This window comes from Tricharina praecox, assembly GCF_024521635.1.
Source record: "Tricharina praecox strain CBS 144465 chromosome Unknown BZA05scaffold_3, whole genome shotgun sequence".
NCBI classification, from domain to species: Eukaryota; Fungi; Ascomycota; class Pezizomycetes; order Pezizales; family Pyronemataceae; genus Tricharina; species Tricharina praecox.
The window spans coordinates 672,919-688,707 of NW_026250405.1; the positions used below are offsets into that span (position 1 = coordinate 672,919).

The following is a 15,789-nucleotide window of genomic DNA, read 5'->3' on the forward strand; positions in this document are numbered from 1 at the left end:
ACTGAGGACAATGGCGGCCGGGTCTTCACCAAAGACTTTGTTGTCGCCGGATTGGCGTATCTGTGTTCTAGGCTCGTACAACCCTCGATCCAACAGCGAGCTGCAACGATGATTCAACGAGTCTACCGCAACGTAGTCTTTCGGGCGAATGTGCACAAACGCATCAGACTTGTAATCCTAGCTCACCACTGCGCGGATATCATCAACAAGCGGAACGCGGCGATCACCATTCAACGAGCATTCCGAAAGTATGTTCACAAGAAAATCGAGTTGTTGATTCGTTCGACGGTTGCATTCCAATCCTTGGGCCGTGGAGTTTTGGCTCGTCGCGCCCTGGAAGATGCGCGCTGGGCGGCAGCAGCTATACAGCGGAGGTGGCGCGCTGTTCGCGAAGCGAAATATCATGAGCGAATTGGCGTGGCGAAGGGTGCGATCGTCGGCGTTCAGGCTATTATTCGTGGTATCCTAGCCAGGAACAACGTTCATGGGCTGAAGAGGAGCGTGAAGGTGATTGAAGCAGTCTGGAAGAAGGTCATCGTCGGACGACAAGCTCGAGATGCATACCTGCTCCAAAGAGCTGCTACAATAGGCATCCAGAGAGCCTTCAGGCGCTACATTAGATCAAAGAAGGAACGGCAACTGTTTTTGGAGACTCGTTGGTCGGTGGTTCAGCTACAAAGCCTCGCTCGCGGTCAACTTATTCGCCTCCAATGCGTGGACCGCGTTGTCGACATCCGATACATTCAGTTTTGGTACCGTCGGTTAACCGAGATGCGGAAGGTCAGAGCTGAATACGTTCGTCTTCGAAGCGCTACTATATTCGTACAGCAGCGTCGGCGTGAGACAGTGTTGACCCGAGAGCTGTCTGCGAAATATCAACTCATGGTTGCGTGTGTCTCGCTGATCAAAATGCGATATCTCGAGAAGAAGCGGATTGCGAAGGCCGCGGTCGTCTTGCAGAGAGCTTGGAGGGCCAGGGCTTGGGTTGTCAGGATGAACCGTCTCGGAGAGCGAGCGGTTGTCATCCAGAGTGCTTGGAGAGGATATCTAGTCAGGAAGGAGTCGGGTCCTAGGCTCCGTGTGATTCGGAAGAGAATCCAGAAGATCTCGAATGGCAAGGTTGCGGAGGAGGATACCATTGGAGCCCAAACCACGAAGGCTTTGGAGATGGTCCAGAAGAAGGCACTTTTTGCTAGGGCAATCGCAGTACTCGGTTTGTTATCCTCCGGTACATGAGGCGAATTCAGCTAACGATTTTATGTTGCAGAGAGCAAGACCAGGATATCTTCGGAGTGCGCAGTGATAGTCGCGGGAGATGAAGTCGGATTCGCTGCTATTTTGGCTTGCATCGATACCTCGGTCGTGCAAGTGCAGAAGACCGCTATGGCAGCCGCCGTGCGGACCTTGACTCATTCCATCGACACCATCGCAAATGTCGCCCGCGTGCCTTCTTGTCGCAATGTTCTCGCAGGCCGACAAGTTGGCAAAAGCGGGAAGGATATCTTCACAGTCATTCTTCACTGCATCGAGACGTTGAAGACGGCAAGCATGAGAACCCCGCAGTACGAGCTTCTTCTGACCGCCATGAGGATACTGGTGTCGTTCGCGACCACAGATTCCATTCGACGCAAGTTGTGTGCGAAGAAGAAGTGGACGGAAAAGTTGATGACTACATTGAAGGATGTGGAGAATACTGGCAGGAGGAGAGGCGCGGCGGTGGATACGCCAAAGTCGCAGATTTTGACGCAACTCTTCTCCGTTTTTGGAGATGTTCAGCAGAAGGCTTGAGTAATCGCATGTTTGGATTTGGGTTTCTTTTTTTTGTTTCTCTTTTTTCTTCTTTGGTTTGGTTACAATACCAGTGGGCGCTTTGGTGTACGGATTCCTTTCTTTATGGTTCTTTTTTTCTTCTGTTCCGTAGGATTTTTGGTGCACATGGGTCTCATTCTGCTCTGCAGATGCCTCATGATTTTTTTCTTTTTCTTTCTCTAGGGGTTCGAATACCAATACTTGCTCTTCTAGGCGTTCTTTGCGATTTCATGGACGAAATCCGTATCGTCAGATTCTGCAATCGGTGGCGATACGAGTGAGATGCATGGGACCGGGTCCTACCCGGATGAGAGTCACGTGGGTTCTAGCATGCGGCTCTGTGTCAAGCGAACGGCCACAATCTCTAGATCTGCTTTTCCAGGGGAAACGTTACGATCGAATTGGAGATGACTTTGGGATGAATGAGCACCACCACAATTCTGCACAGACAGATCATCGAGAACGCAGAAGACGCAGCTGCTTCTCGCTGCGAGGCTCGCTGGGTGGATATAAATCGCGGGGCTCAAGATTTCATTTTGCTGTGAAAAAAAAAAGATTGCAGAAGTGGGATGCTGCAGGAACACCTCCTGGAGGCATGCCCCGCTGTCCGGGTCTCTCGGAGAATTTAAGCATAATTCTGCAAGCGGGCTGGAACCGTGGATTCGGTTCTTGATTTTCTGCTGGTGATGCGGTGTTTTGTGGCTTGGCGCGGAGGATGGGGTGGATGATTGCTCAGCCGCGTCTTGCTCACCACACACACCACCAATAACCACCGTATTCTTCTCGCTCTGACAGAGGGATCCGCTCAACCCACACACTCGCTCATCACCAAATCTACTCCTCGTCTTCGCTTCTTTCTTCTTACCTCTTGGAAACAAGCAATCATAACTGCTCGGGCTTTCTATTTACACGCAGAAAAATAGTTTACCTTCATGGTTTGTCTGGACAGCTGCTATTAGTGTTGGTCGTCCACTTGGCTGTCACCCGCCGCCACCCAACACAGACCTCTCCCCCTCTACTCCCCTTCTCGGATTCGATCACCGCCCTCGAAATCCACCAACCTCCCAACGCGCTCGAGTCGCGTGCTCCACGCGCCACCAACGCTGCCAAAGTGACCAACACCGCTCCACATTTTTACGCGTCGAGAGAACTCAAGTAACATCAAATTCCTTGTAAGACAATGACCCACTCCCGTGCCGTTTGAGTCGAGAAATGTCGAGACCGACAGTTGGCGTGGCGGGATGGAGGAAGGACACCGGACAAGCTGTTTCTAACTTCTGGCTTCTGGGCGGACAGACGCGCACGGTCTAATCGAGCGACGAACATAACCCCCTCCTACACACACACCAATATACACGATGCCGAAACGCACTCTCAAGAGAGACGTGACGACCGAGGACCTTTTAAAGTCCGATTCCGATGATGAAAATTACGACGATCACGCGGTGACCGAGCGTAGTCCGCGAAAGTCGCGCAAGACGCCGGGGAAGAAGCCGTCAGGCAAAAAGAAGGGCGCAGCTGGCGGTGCGGGGCGAGGTCGCGGAAAGCCCAAGAAGACCAATCGTTACGATTCAGAGGATGAGGACGATATCGAGGACACGGATCTGTCGGAGATACTCACCGAGGAAGACGCCGAGGAGGAGGAGGAGCCCACACAGCCTGTGGCGATCGGTCGGAATGGTAGACCGAGACGTGGTGCCGCCCTCAAGGCTCAGAAAAACGCTACGGTCATGGCGCAATCCAGCGATTCCGAGTCCATCGAGTCTAATAGTCATGACGGGGAATCCGATAGTGATAAAGAGTTGAATCCCAGGAGGTCAGCAGCAGCCAAAGCACCCGGTACTGGTCCTACGACGATCATTGTACTGAAATACAAGTCTAGACTCGTTGCCCAGACGCAGGATCCGCCAGACCCTGAGGGGCCGCAGCCCACACGACGGGTAACGAGGGCTACTTCTGCGACTCCTGCGGCTGCGGCTGCGGCGACTCCGTCTCAGACTCAGTCCCAGCGGCCGGCCGTGGGAGGCAAAGGTCCTATGGGAGGGTACAAGGCGACCCGGGGTCGTGGGGCTAGCGCTGAGCCTTCGAGGAGGTCGGGCAGATTGGCACACACAGACGTACCGTTGGCCGCTTTCAGCAACTCCGGCAAGCACGTCGTGTTGAGCAACCTGCAACCCACTGCTCCCTCGGATATCCCTGAAGAGAGCTCCGTTGAAGAATCTAGGGAGCACGAACAGGATGAGGAAGTGCCTGAAAAAGTTGAGAACGCGGACGAAGAATCAGGTGATGACGACACGGGTGCTAGCAACAAACAGCAAGGTGATGTTGAAGCACAAGAAAGCCAAACCGACCAAACAAAGGAAGACGATGTACCCGAGACGACTACCGCCGCTGCTGAGGTCGGGGAATCGATATCTCGAGATGATACGGGTCACGAGGCCGACGAAGATGAAGATGACGGACCTACAAAACGAATTCGAACTAGAGCGGCCACCTCTCGCCCAGTTTCGACTCCTTCTCCTAGAACATTGCGCTCGGCTGGTGATCCTACGAGCAGTGTCGAGAAGTCCAAAAAGCCGGACTCTCAACCTACTCGTCGCTTGAAAAGGGGTGCCAAGAGAGCTGGTCGCGCAACGAGTCGAAAGGCCGGAAGCGAGGACGAGGATTACCATGAGGAAGGCGAGGAGGCCGAGCAGTCGGACGACAGCATGTCATCGCGGACTCGCGCTGCCGCCAAACCCCAGGAAAAAGCAAACAGTTCGGGCGAGGATGGAGAATACTCGGACGCTAGGAGTTCCAGGAAACGGGCTAGAGGCCCGGGATCTGAAGAACCTGAATCCCAGGCGGAGCTTCAGCAAGAGCTTGAAGATCTCCAACCATCTCCCAAGCGACCGAGGCGAACCCAACGCAGACAGTTCTCTGGGAACGAGAGTGCGACTGCTACCGAACCGCGTCTCAGACGTCGTGTCGGACAGGTGGATTACCGGATTCTCCGACCCGAGATGGCGGCTGTTTTGGACGATAATGATGCTGGGACATCTACTCCGTCGAAGCGCAGGGCTGGCAATGCTCTCTCACACTCCAAGAGTCTGTTCGATACCAACGGCCCTTTCGGAGGCGACGTTGTGCCGTTCTTTGGACGCCATACAGCGCCTGTAGACATTGACTCTGACAGCAGTGACGAAGAAGCCATTCGCCGACGCGGTCGAGGTACTGGGCTTGGTGGCATGTCGGGAATGACTCCAACCGGAGCGCATGCGCCTGGATTACTGCCTGCCGTCGCTCAGACTCACAATGCCGATGCTTTGCAAGCTGGTGCCCCCGCCAACCTCGGAAAGGTCACTAAATCGGCAAAGAATGCCTTGGCCGATGCGGATCCTCTCGGTATTTCTCCGGACGTTACGTTCGACAGCATTGGTGGACTCGACGATCGTATCCAGCAGTTGAAGGAGATGGTCATGCTGCCTTTGATGTACCCCGAAATCTTCAAGGCCAAGAAAGTCACACCTCCGCGCGGTGTTTTGTTCCACGGTCCCCCGGGAACTGGTAAAACTCTGTTGGCGAGAGCCGTTGCGTCCAGTTTTACTGGAGCAGATGGCAAGAAGGTCACGTTTTACATGCGCAAAGGTGCCGATTGCCTGAGTAAGTGGGTTGGAGAGGCAGAGAGACAGCTACGATTGCTATTCGACGAAGCACGGGCCAACCAGCCAAGTATCATCTTCTTCGATGAAATCGATGGATTGGCGCCGGTACGATCCAGTAAACAGGAACAGATTCATGCCTCCATTGTGTCGACCTTGCTGGCGCTCATGGATGGTATGGACGGGAGAGGTCAGGTTGTTGTCATCGGCGCAACGAACAGGCCCGACTCCGTGGATCCTGCCCTTCGTCGTCCCGGGCGTTTTGATCGAGAGTTTTACTTCCCGTTGCCGACTACTGAGGCGAGGCGAGCCATCCTTGATATCCATTCGAAAGGATGGGAACCGCCACTAGCCGATGAGTTCAAGGACCAATTGGCAAAGCTCACCAAAGGATACGGAGGTGCCGACTTGAGAGCACTGTGTACCGAGGCTGCGTTGAATGCTATGCAGCGCACGTACCCGCAGATCTACAAGTCACTGGATAAACTTAAGGTCGATCCGCACAGTGTTATCGTGACGGCACGAGATTTCATGATGTCGCTAAGGAAGATTACTCCTTCGTCGGAACGGTCGACCGCTTCCGGTGCGTCGCCGTTGCCGGAACACGTCGTGCCACTACTTTCCAAACAGTTGGAACGTGTTAAGGAGTGTCTGAAGGGTATCTTCCCGGAATTCAAGCGTCTGACTCCTTTGGAGGAAGCGGAATACGAGGACGATGTTCTGGATGCGGAGGAGGGATTCGCACGGGAGATGATGATGGAGAGTAAGTAGCAGTTCACCGCCTCACCGTTGTGGATTGCGATGCTAATGATTCTTCAGACTTCGAGAGTGCCCGCATCTATCGTCCCAGACTGCTGATTCATGGTACCTCTGGCCTGGGACAGCAATACCTCGCTGCGGCGGTATTGCATTTCATGGAGAAGGTCCACGTTCAGTCATTTGACCTCGCCACGTTGCTGAGCGATGCCACTCGGACCCCGGAGACAGCTCTTGTGCAATTCTTTACGGAGATCAAGAGACACAAGCCGAGTGTGATCTTCATTCCGAATGTGGACGTGTGGTACCGCACCCTGCCGGCGGCCGCGATCGCAGCATTCAAGGGGCTTCTGCAGTCCATTGCTCCCAACGACAGGGTTCTATTGTTCGGTATCTCTGAGGTGCCGGTGGACAAACTTGATCCAGACCTCACTAGGGATTTGTTTGGCTACTCTAAGCGTGACAGGTTTGAGCTTGAGCGGCCAGACGAGGGCGCTAGGTTTTTGTACTTCGACAAGGTCATGTCTCACATCCGAAAGTCGCCTCGTGATTTCCCGCAAGATCCAACGAACCGGAAGAAGAGAAAGCTTCCTGAATTGGAGCGTGCCTCGCCTCCCCCGAAGCGTGAGCAAACCGACGACGAGAAGCGAGCCATTGCTCTCCGGGACCGCCAGTTGAAGAACCATCTCAAGCTCCGATTGAACAATCTGATGGAGAACTTGAAGCAGAAGTATAGGCGATTCAAGAAGCCGGTTATCGAGCACGAAGTCATAATACGTATTCTGGACCCGCCGGCTGGCAATTCGTCGCTTGTCGAATCCGATATTCCTGCGCAGCCAGAGCGCTTCCGGCCCTACCAGGATGCCGATAATGTGCTAAGAGTCGAAGACACCCTCACGGGAAAGGTCTATTACAACATGGACCTAGACATCATCGAGGACAGGTTTTCGAATGGATTTTACTCTACCCCGAGACAGTTCTTGATGGATGTTGAACGCATCCGACACGACGCAAAGCTCGTTGGGGACAAGGAAAACCAGCGCAAGGCTAACGAGATGCTTACCAATGCTGAGGTTTACATTGCGGACATTGAGATGGATACCGCTTTTGTTGGCCAGTGCGAGGATATGTACCAGAGGGAGAAGCAGAGAGCCTCTGAGAAGAAGAGGCGAGCGGAGCAAAAGAAGACTGCACTCGGCGAACAGCAGAAGTTGCTTGAGGCTGGTAGCAGAAATGGTAGTCGTCCGGGATCCAAGAGCAACTCCGAAAGCACCGCAATCGCTGGAATGCCTCACGAGACCCCGATCGTGATTCCCAAGACGCCTGCTCCGAAGCAGCCCGTCGGCGGGCTCTTCGGTGAGCAGAGTGGTTTCGACGACTCAGCAATGTTTAATGTTGCGTCTTCCGCTGCTGCGACTGGCGGTACCACTCACCCTCCGGAATCGAACCGAGATTCGAATTTCTCCCTGTATCATACGCCGCCTCTCCATCGTCCGATGATGGCACCCAGTCAGCCTACTCAACTCACGCAGATGGGATCTGGCCCTGGTGGCATCGTTGGTGTGGCGCTTGTGGCTACGACGGACTTGTCGGTGATCGTTAATGACGCTTCGACTACTACCTCTGGAGGCAAACGCACATCCGATGGAACTGCAGGGACTGGCTCGCAGCCGCACTCGAACCCGCAGAGTAACAGCAATGGCTACGGTGGAGACTCGCATGATCAACTGCAGCAATGGGGCGATTTCGGCATTCCTGGAAAAGGCGACTCGCAGTTGCCTGCTACCCAGGTCCTCCAGTCGTCGCAGGGTCAGCACAGTTCTCAGGGCTACGCACATTCGACACCTGCTTCTCAAGCTACAGGACCCATCTTCCCCTACTCGCAGACGGACTCCTCGCCCGCCTCGGTTCCCCATCCGTCGCAGGTCTGGCCGATCCCTCCGCCCCCGGTTCCGATGTTGAAATGCTCGGCTGCTATCATGGAGGGTGTGCAGAAGAAACTCACGCAAGGCACCTCCGGTTACAACGTTGAGCAGCTCGAGCAGGTCAACGCGGCGATCATGGACTATGTCTGGAAATCCCGCACCAACTACAACCGCGAGGAGGTGGCCAGACAGGCCCTCGAAGTGTTTAACGAGGTCAATGGCGACATCCAGTCTCTGCAGAGGACGCTTGCTGTTAGTGGCAGCTTCGAATAGTCCGGCTCATGAGTTGGGAGTCCCATTGTAAAAAATTCTGGGCCTTGAGCGAGTGCGTATTCTGTGTACTTTTCCTTTCATTTGTCTACTTGTCCGTTGGGTTGGGAAACTTATTTGCGATTCCACTTGCGTTGTATTCTTTTTTTTTTCTTCATCTTTCCATCTTTTCGGGGGGTCTGAATTTTCGTACTGGGGAAACTGGAGGGACCTTGTATCGTTAATCTGGCCGTTGATTTTTTGTCCGTATATTTCACATCTTTCCCGGAGTTTTTTTCATGCGTTTTTGACTAATGGGTACAGACTTTTTTTCCCCCCAGATATTGACTTTCTGCGATTGGGTTTTGCGAGCCATGGTATTTCGATAGCTAGAGCTTCAAGTTGCTTCCCTGAGGGGGGCGTGTGTGTGACAGTATGATTATTCTACTTCTCGGTCATTGTATTTTGTTCAATTAACTGGTGCGAACATGTGATTGTGGTGAACTCTAACGTTGCATGATCGGTAATCTGGATTTGGTGATGTTTGCGATGTGGGTTGGTGATGGCTAATCACACGAACGCCGGGTAAGTTTCGTTCCTAGCGATGGCACCCCCACTAGAGCTCCAACTAGAGGCCCAGTAGTTCCGTTCCAGAGCATCCCATCGACATACCAGGTACCTACCCGGTAGGGCCGATAGCTATCAGCTTTCACAGCTATCCAGGGCTAAGACAGCTTCATGCTTCAAAACTAGCGAGGGAACTGGATTCAATGATGACCCTTCCCTTGGTCTCCACTACCGTTAGTGCTACCACCACTACTACTGATCCCACCACCCCCGCCGTCGCTAGAAGCTTCCCTATGGTCTCCACAACCTTCATCCCCAGTGGCTCTGACTCCGGAACTCCCGCCCCCACTACCACCATCCATAACACACCACCAATGCTGCTTCAAATCCCCAACGAAATCGTCATCCTTGTCGCCAACGAGCTGTCGCTGAGCGACCGGGCAGCGTTCCTGCGCACAAACAAACACCTCAACTCGCTATGCACCGCCGACTTCTACCGGCAAGCGCTCCGCGAAAACGGTGGCACCCGTGGGCTGCGTTACGCCGCAATCAACGGCAATCCCGACGTTGCCTCCGTCTTCATCCACCGCTACAATGTCTCACCCAATCTGTGTTTCCGCGACGGCCCGATGGCCGACCAAACCTGCCTGCACGGTGCGGCGTCCCGCGGTCACATCAAGCTCATTAAGGTGCTGCTCGAGGCAGGCGCCGACGTCCAGGTCCGGAACGACGCGGGGCGAACTCCGCTGCACTATGCCGCCCGTGGTGGGTTCCTGGAGGTGGTGAAGCTGCTGGTCGAGCACAATGCGAATATCATGGCACGCGGTGAGACGGAGGTTACGCCACTGCATTCCGCCGCGAAGAAGGGACATCACCTCGTGTGCAAGTTTCTGCTCGAGCACGGCGCCGAGGTCGATGCGATGTGCAAGGACCCGCAGAACGAGGTCGATGATGGCTACACGGCGCTCCATGGCGCGGCGGATTTCGGACATGCCGAGGTCGCTAAGTTGTTGCTGGAGAATGGAGCGTCGGTTGATGCCAAGATTGATCAGAGTGAATGGACTCCGCTCGGCTGTAGTTCGGCTGAGGGTCATGTCGAGGTCGTCAAGCATCTGCTGAAGTGGGGAGCTGAAGTCAATGTTGGGCCGGAGGTGCCGCTGAGGTTGGCCGTGGATGGCAAGTGGCATGAGGGTGTGCTGAGGCTGCTGTTAGAGGCTGGGGCAAATGTGGAGAGGGCTCTGGAAGGGTGAGGTGCTTCTGCTATAGATATTATGAGTACAGGCTGACCTTTGTAGATTGTTTCATACCGACACGGCCACTCGATTGACCGAATTCGCCGAGAAGTGGAAGACCGGTTCCCTGCCGAGGAGGGATGGAGCGACCGAAGATGAAGATTCAGTGATGACGGATGCGGCAGACAAACAGCCCTCGATGTTACCAGACGTCACTCTGACCCTGCATACGACAGCGGCCGATCCCATAGTTCCAGCGGTTCCTTCTTCTTGAAATCATTCACCCGCCTACATCTACATTGACTTTTGTACAACTATCGCATTACGCGGAGAGACAGAGCACATTATTATTCTTTTCGGTTGGCTGGCGAGTTTCTTCCTTTCCTATGTTCTATTTTCCATGTAAACCTTACCTTGGCCTATCTGATATTTTGAGTGCGCGGCGTACTGGCGAATCACGGAATGCATGCTTGTTTGCTTATTTGCTTGTCTTTTCGTATTGCTTTGAGTGTGTTGAAGCGGAGAGGCGTAGATATATGGGTACTTAGCTTTTTTCCGCCGGGTTGCGTAGGATGCTTGGTACGATTTGTGTAGCAGGGTCACCATGGTATATCCCAGGCCGCGTGGCCCAATGGCAAGGCGCTTGACTACGAGTAACAACTCCGATATCAAGAGATTGCAGGTTCGAGCCCTGCCGTGGTCATATGATCTTAACACTTCCTGCGGATTTCTTTTTCGGTGTTTCCCCTTCCGTATTGGTGCTCGAAACGAATTTTGCGGGATATCCTTCACGGACGCTAGTGGAGGCCGATAGGTTGAATCCCGAAACCCAGGTTTTGTCTCCGCCGTGAAATCGCCGTGCACCGCTCGAGTGTCGGTCAAACGTCCGACGCTGCGTCTTGCTGACCGGCAGCGGCGTGGTCACGCAGCTTCACTCAGTAGCAGAAACGCATGGTTAAAAACAATTTCGCCATCACATGACCGTTTCCCAAATGCTCTTTCGCACTCCCTGTAGGAATGCCGGATTACCGTAAAGTATGAGCCGTGACGGTAAAGTGTCCACGTAACGATGTAAGCTTGGCAGTAATGTTACTGCCAAGCTCCCCACACGCCACACGCCACACTGCGCCATCCGCATGACTCCGCCATGGCCGGTCGATCATGGCCGATACTAGTGGGCGGGCGGCAGGCGGCGGGCGGCGGACGGCGGGTGGGGTGAAATCTCTGCCATTCACTACACTCACTGAGGAAGATGCCAAACCCCAAGTCCAACCGCGATGTGGCTGCAGCTTTTACCAAGTCCATGAAGCTTGGCCTCAAGGTACCTACCTATATGCTCTAATAGGGGTGCTTGACATTATGCGAAATCAAAAGCTGATGGCTGGGTGGATTGAAGTGCCCACGGATGGGGTGCAATGCTTGCGGGGCAGACGATGCGATGAACACTACTCGCCAGGAGTACGAACGCGCCGCGAAGTGGAAGAAATGCTAGACGGACGAGCCTTGAACATCATCACCGACGAAAGCGCCGACATCACAAAGCATCGTATCGTTAGCATGAGCGTCAATGTCGGTCGTTTGACCTTTTTTCACAGGGCAGAAGATGTTGGCAGTCGTAGTCTCACTGCACGCAATTACACCAATTGGATCCTAGAGCAGTTGGGAGTTATTACCCGCGGAGACTACCATCGGATCAATTATGTTGCCACAGATACCTGCTCTACGATGTTCACTGTCTGGAGGCTACTTGAAGAGGATTTCGAACAGCGGCTTCCGGATATTCGGATTCTATTTGTTCCATATGATTCACACGGCCTGCAACTCTTAATCAAAGACGTGGTTGAGAAGATTCCGTGGTTTCAGATCGTCAGTCAGGGAGTGAGAAAGGTTGTGTCCTACTTCCGCGGTGCACATCTTCAGTATGCGATTCTTCGAGGCCGTCAACTACATCATTACGGCAAACATCTTTCGCTTCTTGCTTCAGTCATTACGCGATAGGGGTAGGACACAACCTTTCTCACTCCCTGACTGACGATCTGAAACCACGGAATCTTCTCAACCACGTCTTTGATTAAGAGTTGCAGGCCGTGTGAATCATATGGAACAAATAGAATCCGAATATCCGGAAGCCGCTGTTCGAAATCCTCTTCAAGTAGCCTCCAGACAGTGAACATCGTAGAGCAGGTATCTGTGGCAACACAATTGATCCGATGGTAGTCTCCCTGAGGGATCTAGCTGAGGCGAGTTCTTAACGTGCCGAGCCCTCAAATGATCTCGAAAAAGACCTTTCGCAAACTGAGATCACAGGTAGGCGGGCTAAGCGAAAGTAGACTACTCGGGAAATAAGCGGTTTGACTAGTGTGTATAGACTCAGTAAGAATTCTTCGGGAGAATGATTGTACATATTCTATACATACTTCATATATACAACGATTCATGAGCAACAAAATTTTCCAGAAAATGGCAGCGGCCACGCCGGGCAGAGCGCCTCTATTTGAGGTGGTGGCGGAGGGGAGAGGAGAGCGGAATATGGCAGCGGCGAGGAGAGGAGAGCTGAATAGGTACAGCGGCGCGGAGAATGGAGCAGAGCACAACGGCGTCGAGAGGAGGGTTGAGTACAGAGGCACAGAGGAGAATAGAGGAGAGCAGAGCACGGCCGTATATACAGGAGTACACCAGCTGTTAGTCTTCCCTACCAGGCCCTCGCATATCACCGTGAGGCCAGTGTCACCGCACTGTCGGAGGGCCTGGTAAGGGAGACCGACAACTGGCGTACTTCTGTCTATACTGCGATGCTATGTTTTCCGCTCTGTACTGCTGCACTCCGCTCTCATCTCGCCGCCGCTGTGCTCTGCTCTCCTCTCCGCACCACCATACTCTGCAAAGTTCCCATCTACAAATGTACACATCTACCACTATTCATTTTGCAGTGTAACTCTTGTTTTCCCACGCTTTCTGATCGCAATCTGGTAGGCAAGCATGCATGCATGGAGCTGGGCATGTGAGAAAATATGAATCTCGAGACCGAACCAGCAAAAGTTGCCGTTAATCTTCTGGAAGAAAACTGAAGACATTTTGATATCTCTGGAGCCCATAAAAAAGGCAAAAAGGTATTTTTCACACTCATGTTGAGTGACCACGGCAGGGATCGAACCTGCAATCTCTTGATTCGTAGTCAAGCGCCTTGCCATTGGGCCACGCGGCCGATTATGTTTGTTCTCAGAATTAACACACTTGAGCAAACTACGCCGGATATGGCTTGGATGGACACTTGGGGATCGTCCGTAGGCGCAGTCTGGCGAGGGGTGGGGGGTTGACCGCGCATGCGGCAATCAAATTGACGAAAGCCACCCGAGCTGGTGACCGTGGCCGAAAAGTTTTCACGATTGTGCGACTGCACATACATAGTAGGTGGCAGCCATCAACGGAGTGAAGCACACACTCTCACGCCATCCCATGGCCCGAATGTTCGCATGTAAATCAACAATGTAGTATAAAAACCACCTGGAAACACATGAGAACACTCGCTCCGCCACCTGAGTGGTTCTGGACACCTTGCCTGCAAAGCCCGTGATCTCCTACCATCCCGCGGGGCCCCAATCGGCGCGGAGATCCCGCCGTCTCAGAGACCGTAGCCTGTGGTGGACTGTGGGCAGCCTGAATCAGTGCTACCACTGCCAGACGATATCGTAGGCACTGTATCCACTGCCAAAACCTTACCAGTCGATCGGATCGCATGCGAATGCGCACTTGGCAACGCAGTCCTGGGTGGAGAATGTGAGGCACAAGTAGAGACTCTGGTGGAACCCGTGAAGCTCAAGCAATGCTGCGCCCATCTGTTCTACGCTCCCCTCTCACGAGCAGACTGCTCAGTGATCTTATTCTAGACGTCAAAAGGCGGTCGTATGGACTGTATTTAAGAAGGGTGGCTTCCTGACCCCATAACGAATCATCCTCACAATCCTCACAATCCCCACAATCCTCACAATCATCTACATACACCGATACGAAAACCATGCTCTTCAAAGACGTCTTCGTCCCCGCCCCGGCCGTCGGCGACCCTCGCTGGAAATCGCAGAATCCCATCCGCATCCTCTGGGGAATCATCGCCACCTCTGCCATCGGCCTAGTGATCCAAGGCTACTACATCAACCTAGTGTGCGATATCCCCCACCCCCACCCCCCACCCCCCGCATTCCTGGACAGTCCTCCTGAGTAGTAGCTGAGAATCCAACCATAGAACCCCGTTCCTATGCTGGTTCATCCTGGTCTCCGCCCTGGACTTGATCCTCTTCTTCAAGAAGCATCTGAGGCCCACCTACGCGGTATCGATCGCATCGATATGGATCGTATTTGCGCTGTTCTGTATTGGCTGGGCATCCTACCGTATGTCTTTTTTTGCCCCGTGCCTCTGGTACGACCACACGTCGCGAGGGTATTCGGATATTGTCCAGTTGATCGTTACCGTGGTCGTGCTGTGAGTTTTCTCCATCCAAAGGGTATGCGTACATATGTACGGATACTGGCTGGCAAGTACTGACTTCTGGTCCTGCCGGAAGGGCGTTGTACCTTGCGTACTTGACGTTTGCGGTAAAGGCGTTTAGGCATGGAAGCGTGGTGGGAAACAGAAGACAAGTGTGGATGACTGCGACGGGAGAGGGACCCTCTTTTCAGGGGTTGGGTCCATTGCAATAGGGCGCTGTACGTGAGGCGGGTGCCGGGGGCTTCTGAGCGAGAAAGGTTTAATGCTGGGTTGATATTATTTTCTTATTTAATGGCGAGAATGGGGGGTTTCGAGATTTTCTCTATGTAGTGCCCGCGAATGCTGTTTTTGCAGACTTCATCAGGCTCCAAAACCAACCCGAGTGATCGAAAAGAATAAAGGATCTTTATCAGCCATGGAGAGGAAACACCAAAAGATAATGCCTGATGAGCCACCAGAAGGAGCAAAAAGATATTCACAAAAAGTGATGAGATCATATGACCACGGCAGGGATCGAACCTGCAATCTCTTGATATCGGAGTTGTTACTCGTAGTCAAGCGCCTTGCCATTGGGCCACGCGGCCTGTGATGATTGCCTCCGAGAAACTGGAAAATTTAGAGTATTAAGCTAGACATAGCAGCCGTGGGCAGGTGCTTGGGGTTGGCCATAGACGCGGTCTGGGCGTGGGGCAGGTGAATGCATGGCGGTTCGATAGATTCAGAATATGAGTGCTGCAGTTGGGTCAACGGAGCCGCCCGAGCTGGCGGCTGTTCTACAAAGGTTTTTACGACTGTGCACTAGTTGGAGTGGTGACGGCCTTTAGATATCTACATAACGCGAACCAGGAAGCGAATAAGCTTTCCCCGCAACCACCACATCTTAGCCTAAATATGGCACAAAAACTGAGGAAAAAAAACCGAAACTGTGTGGCCCCGGCGATGAAACGGGAACTAACCTCTGGAGGTCAGTTTCTTCACCAGCACTCAGTACCGTATTTTAACTTCAACCATGGAGAAAAAAGCGGGACTGCAATGTGTCTGCTATTAAAGTTCCGGTGAAGCCTATTATTCAGACTTATGGCCGAGTACACTGAGAACTGCCAAACACTCTGTTTACCTCAAGGTTT

At 53.2% G+C, this 15,789-nt stretch overlaps 3 protein-coding genes and 3 non-coding genes across 6 annotated transcripts; 4 read left to right on the forward strand and 2 right to left on the reverse strand.

Moving 5' to 3' along the window:
* The first annotated feature begins 2,888 nt into the window (after window positions 1–2,888).
* BZA05DRAFT_163169 (putative AAA family ATPase) lies at window positions 2,889–8,865 on the forward strand. The gene is made up of 3 exons (XM_051479109.1): window positions 2,889–2,981; window positions 3,106–6,213; window positions 6,270–8,865. Exons 2-3 carry the CDS (start codon window positions 3,168–3,170, stop codon window positions 8,402–8,404), a joined length of 5,181 nt encoding a protein of 1,726 aa, XP_051342935.1. The 5' UTR covers window positions 2,889–2,981; window positions 3,106–3,167; the 3' UTR covers window positions 8,405–8,865.
* A 160-nt stretch (window positions 8,866–9,025) lies between these two features.
* BZA05DRAFT_368237 (ankyrin repeat-containing domain protein) lies at window positions 9,026–10,832 on the forward strand. Its single transcript, XM_051481583.1, has 2 exons — window positions 9,026–10,193; window positions 10,243–10,832. The coding sequence occupies exons 1-2, from the start codon at window positions 9,151–9,153 to the stop codon at window positions 10,451–10,453; spliced, it is 1,254 nt and encodes a 417-aa protein (XP_051342936.1). The 5' UTR covers window positions 9,026–9,150; the 3' UTR covers window positions 10,454–10,832.
* BZA05DRAFT_t32 lies at window positions 10,797–10,882 on the forward strand. Its single transcript has one exon. It is a non-coding gene; the product is annotated as a tRNA-Arg (tRNA).
* Window positions 10,883–13,312: 2,430 nt separating this feature from the next.
* On the reverse strand, window positions 13,313–13,384 carry BZA05DRAFT_t48. The gene has a single exon. It is a non-coding gene; the product is annotated as a tRNA-Arg (tRNA).
* An 810-nt stretch (window positions 13,385–14,194) lies between these two features.
* BZA05DRAFT_441602 (uncharacterized protein) lies at window positions 14,195–14,660 on the forward strand (the record flags this gene model as incomplete). Its single annotated transcript, XM_051486678.1, has 2 exons — window positions 14,195–14,337; window positions 14,420–14,660. The coding sequence occupies 2 exons, from the start codon at window positions 14,195–14,197 to the stop codon at window positions 14,658–14,660; spliced, it is 384 nt and encodes a 127-aa protein (XP_051342937.1).
* A 500-nt stretch (window positions 14,661–15,160) lies between these two features.
* On the reverse strand, window positions 15,161–15,246 carry BZA05DRAFT_t47. Its single transcript has one exon. It is a non-coding gene; the product is annotated as a tRNA-Arg (tRNA).
* Between the last annotated feature and the right edge of the window lie 543 nt (window positions 15,247–15,789).

Coding starts and splice junctions, on each gene's coding strand:
- BZA05DRAFT_163169 (XM_051479109.1), top strand. CDS start 3,168: ATGCCGAAACGCACTCTCAAGAGAGACGTGACGACCGAGGACCTTTTA. Junction 6,214..6,269: donor ACGGGAGATGATGATGGAGA/GTAAGTAGCAGT, acceptor ATGATTCTTCAG/ACTTCGAGAGTGCCCGCATC.
- BZA05DRAFT_368237 (XM_051481583.1), top strand. CDS start 9,151: ATGATGACCCTTCCCTTGGTCTCCACTACCGTTAGTGCTACCACCACT. Junction 10,194..10,242: donor GTGGAGAGGGCTCTGGAAGG/GTGAGGTGCTTC, acceptor TGACCTTTGTAG/ATTGTTTCATACCGACACGG.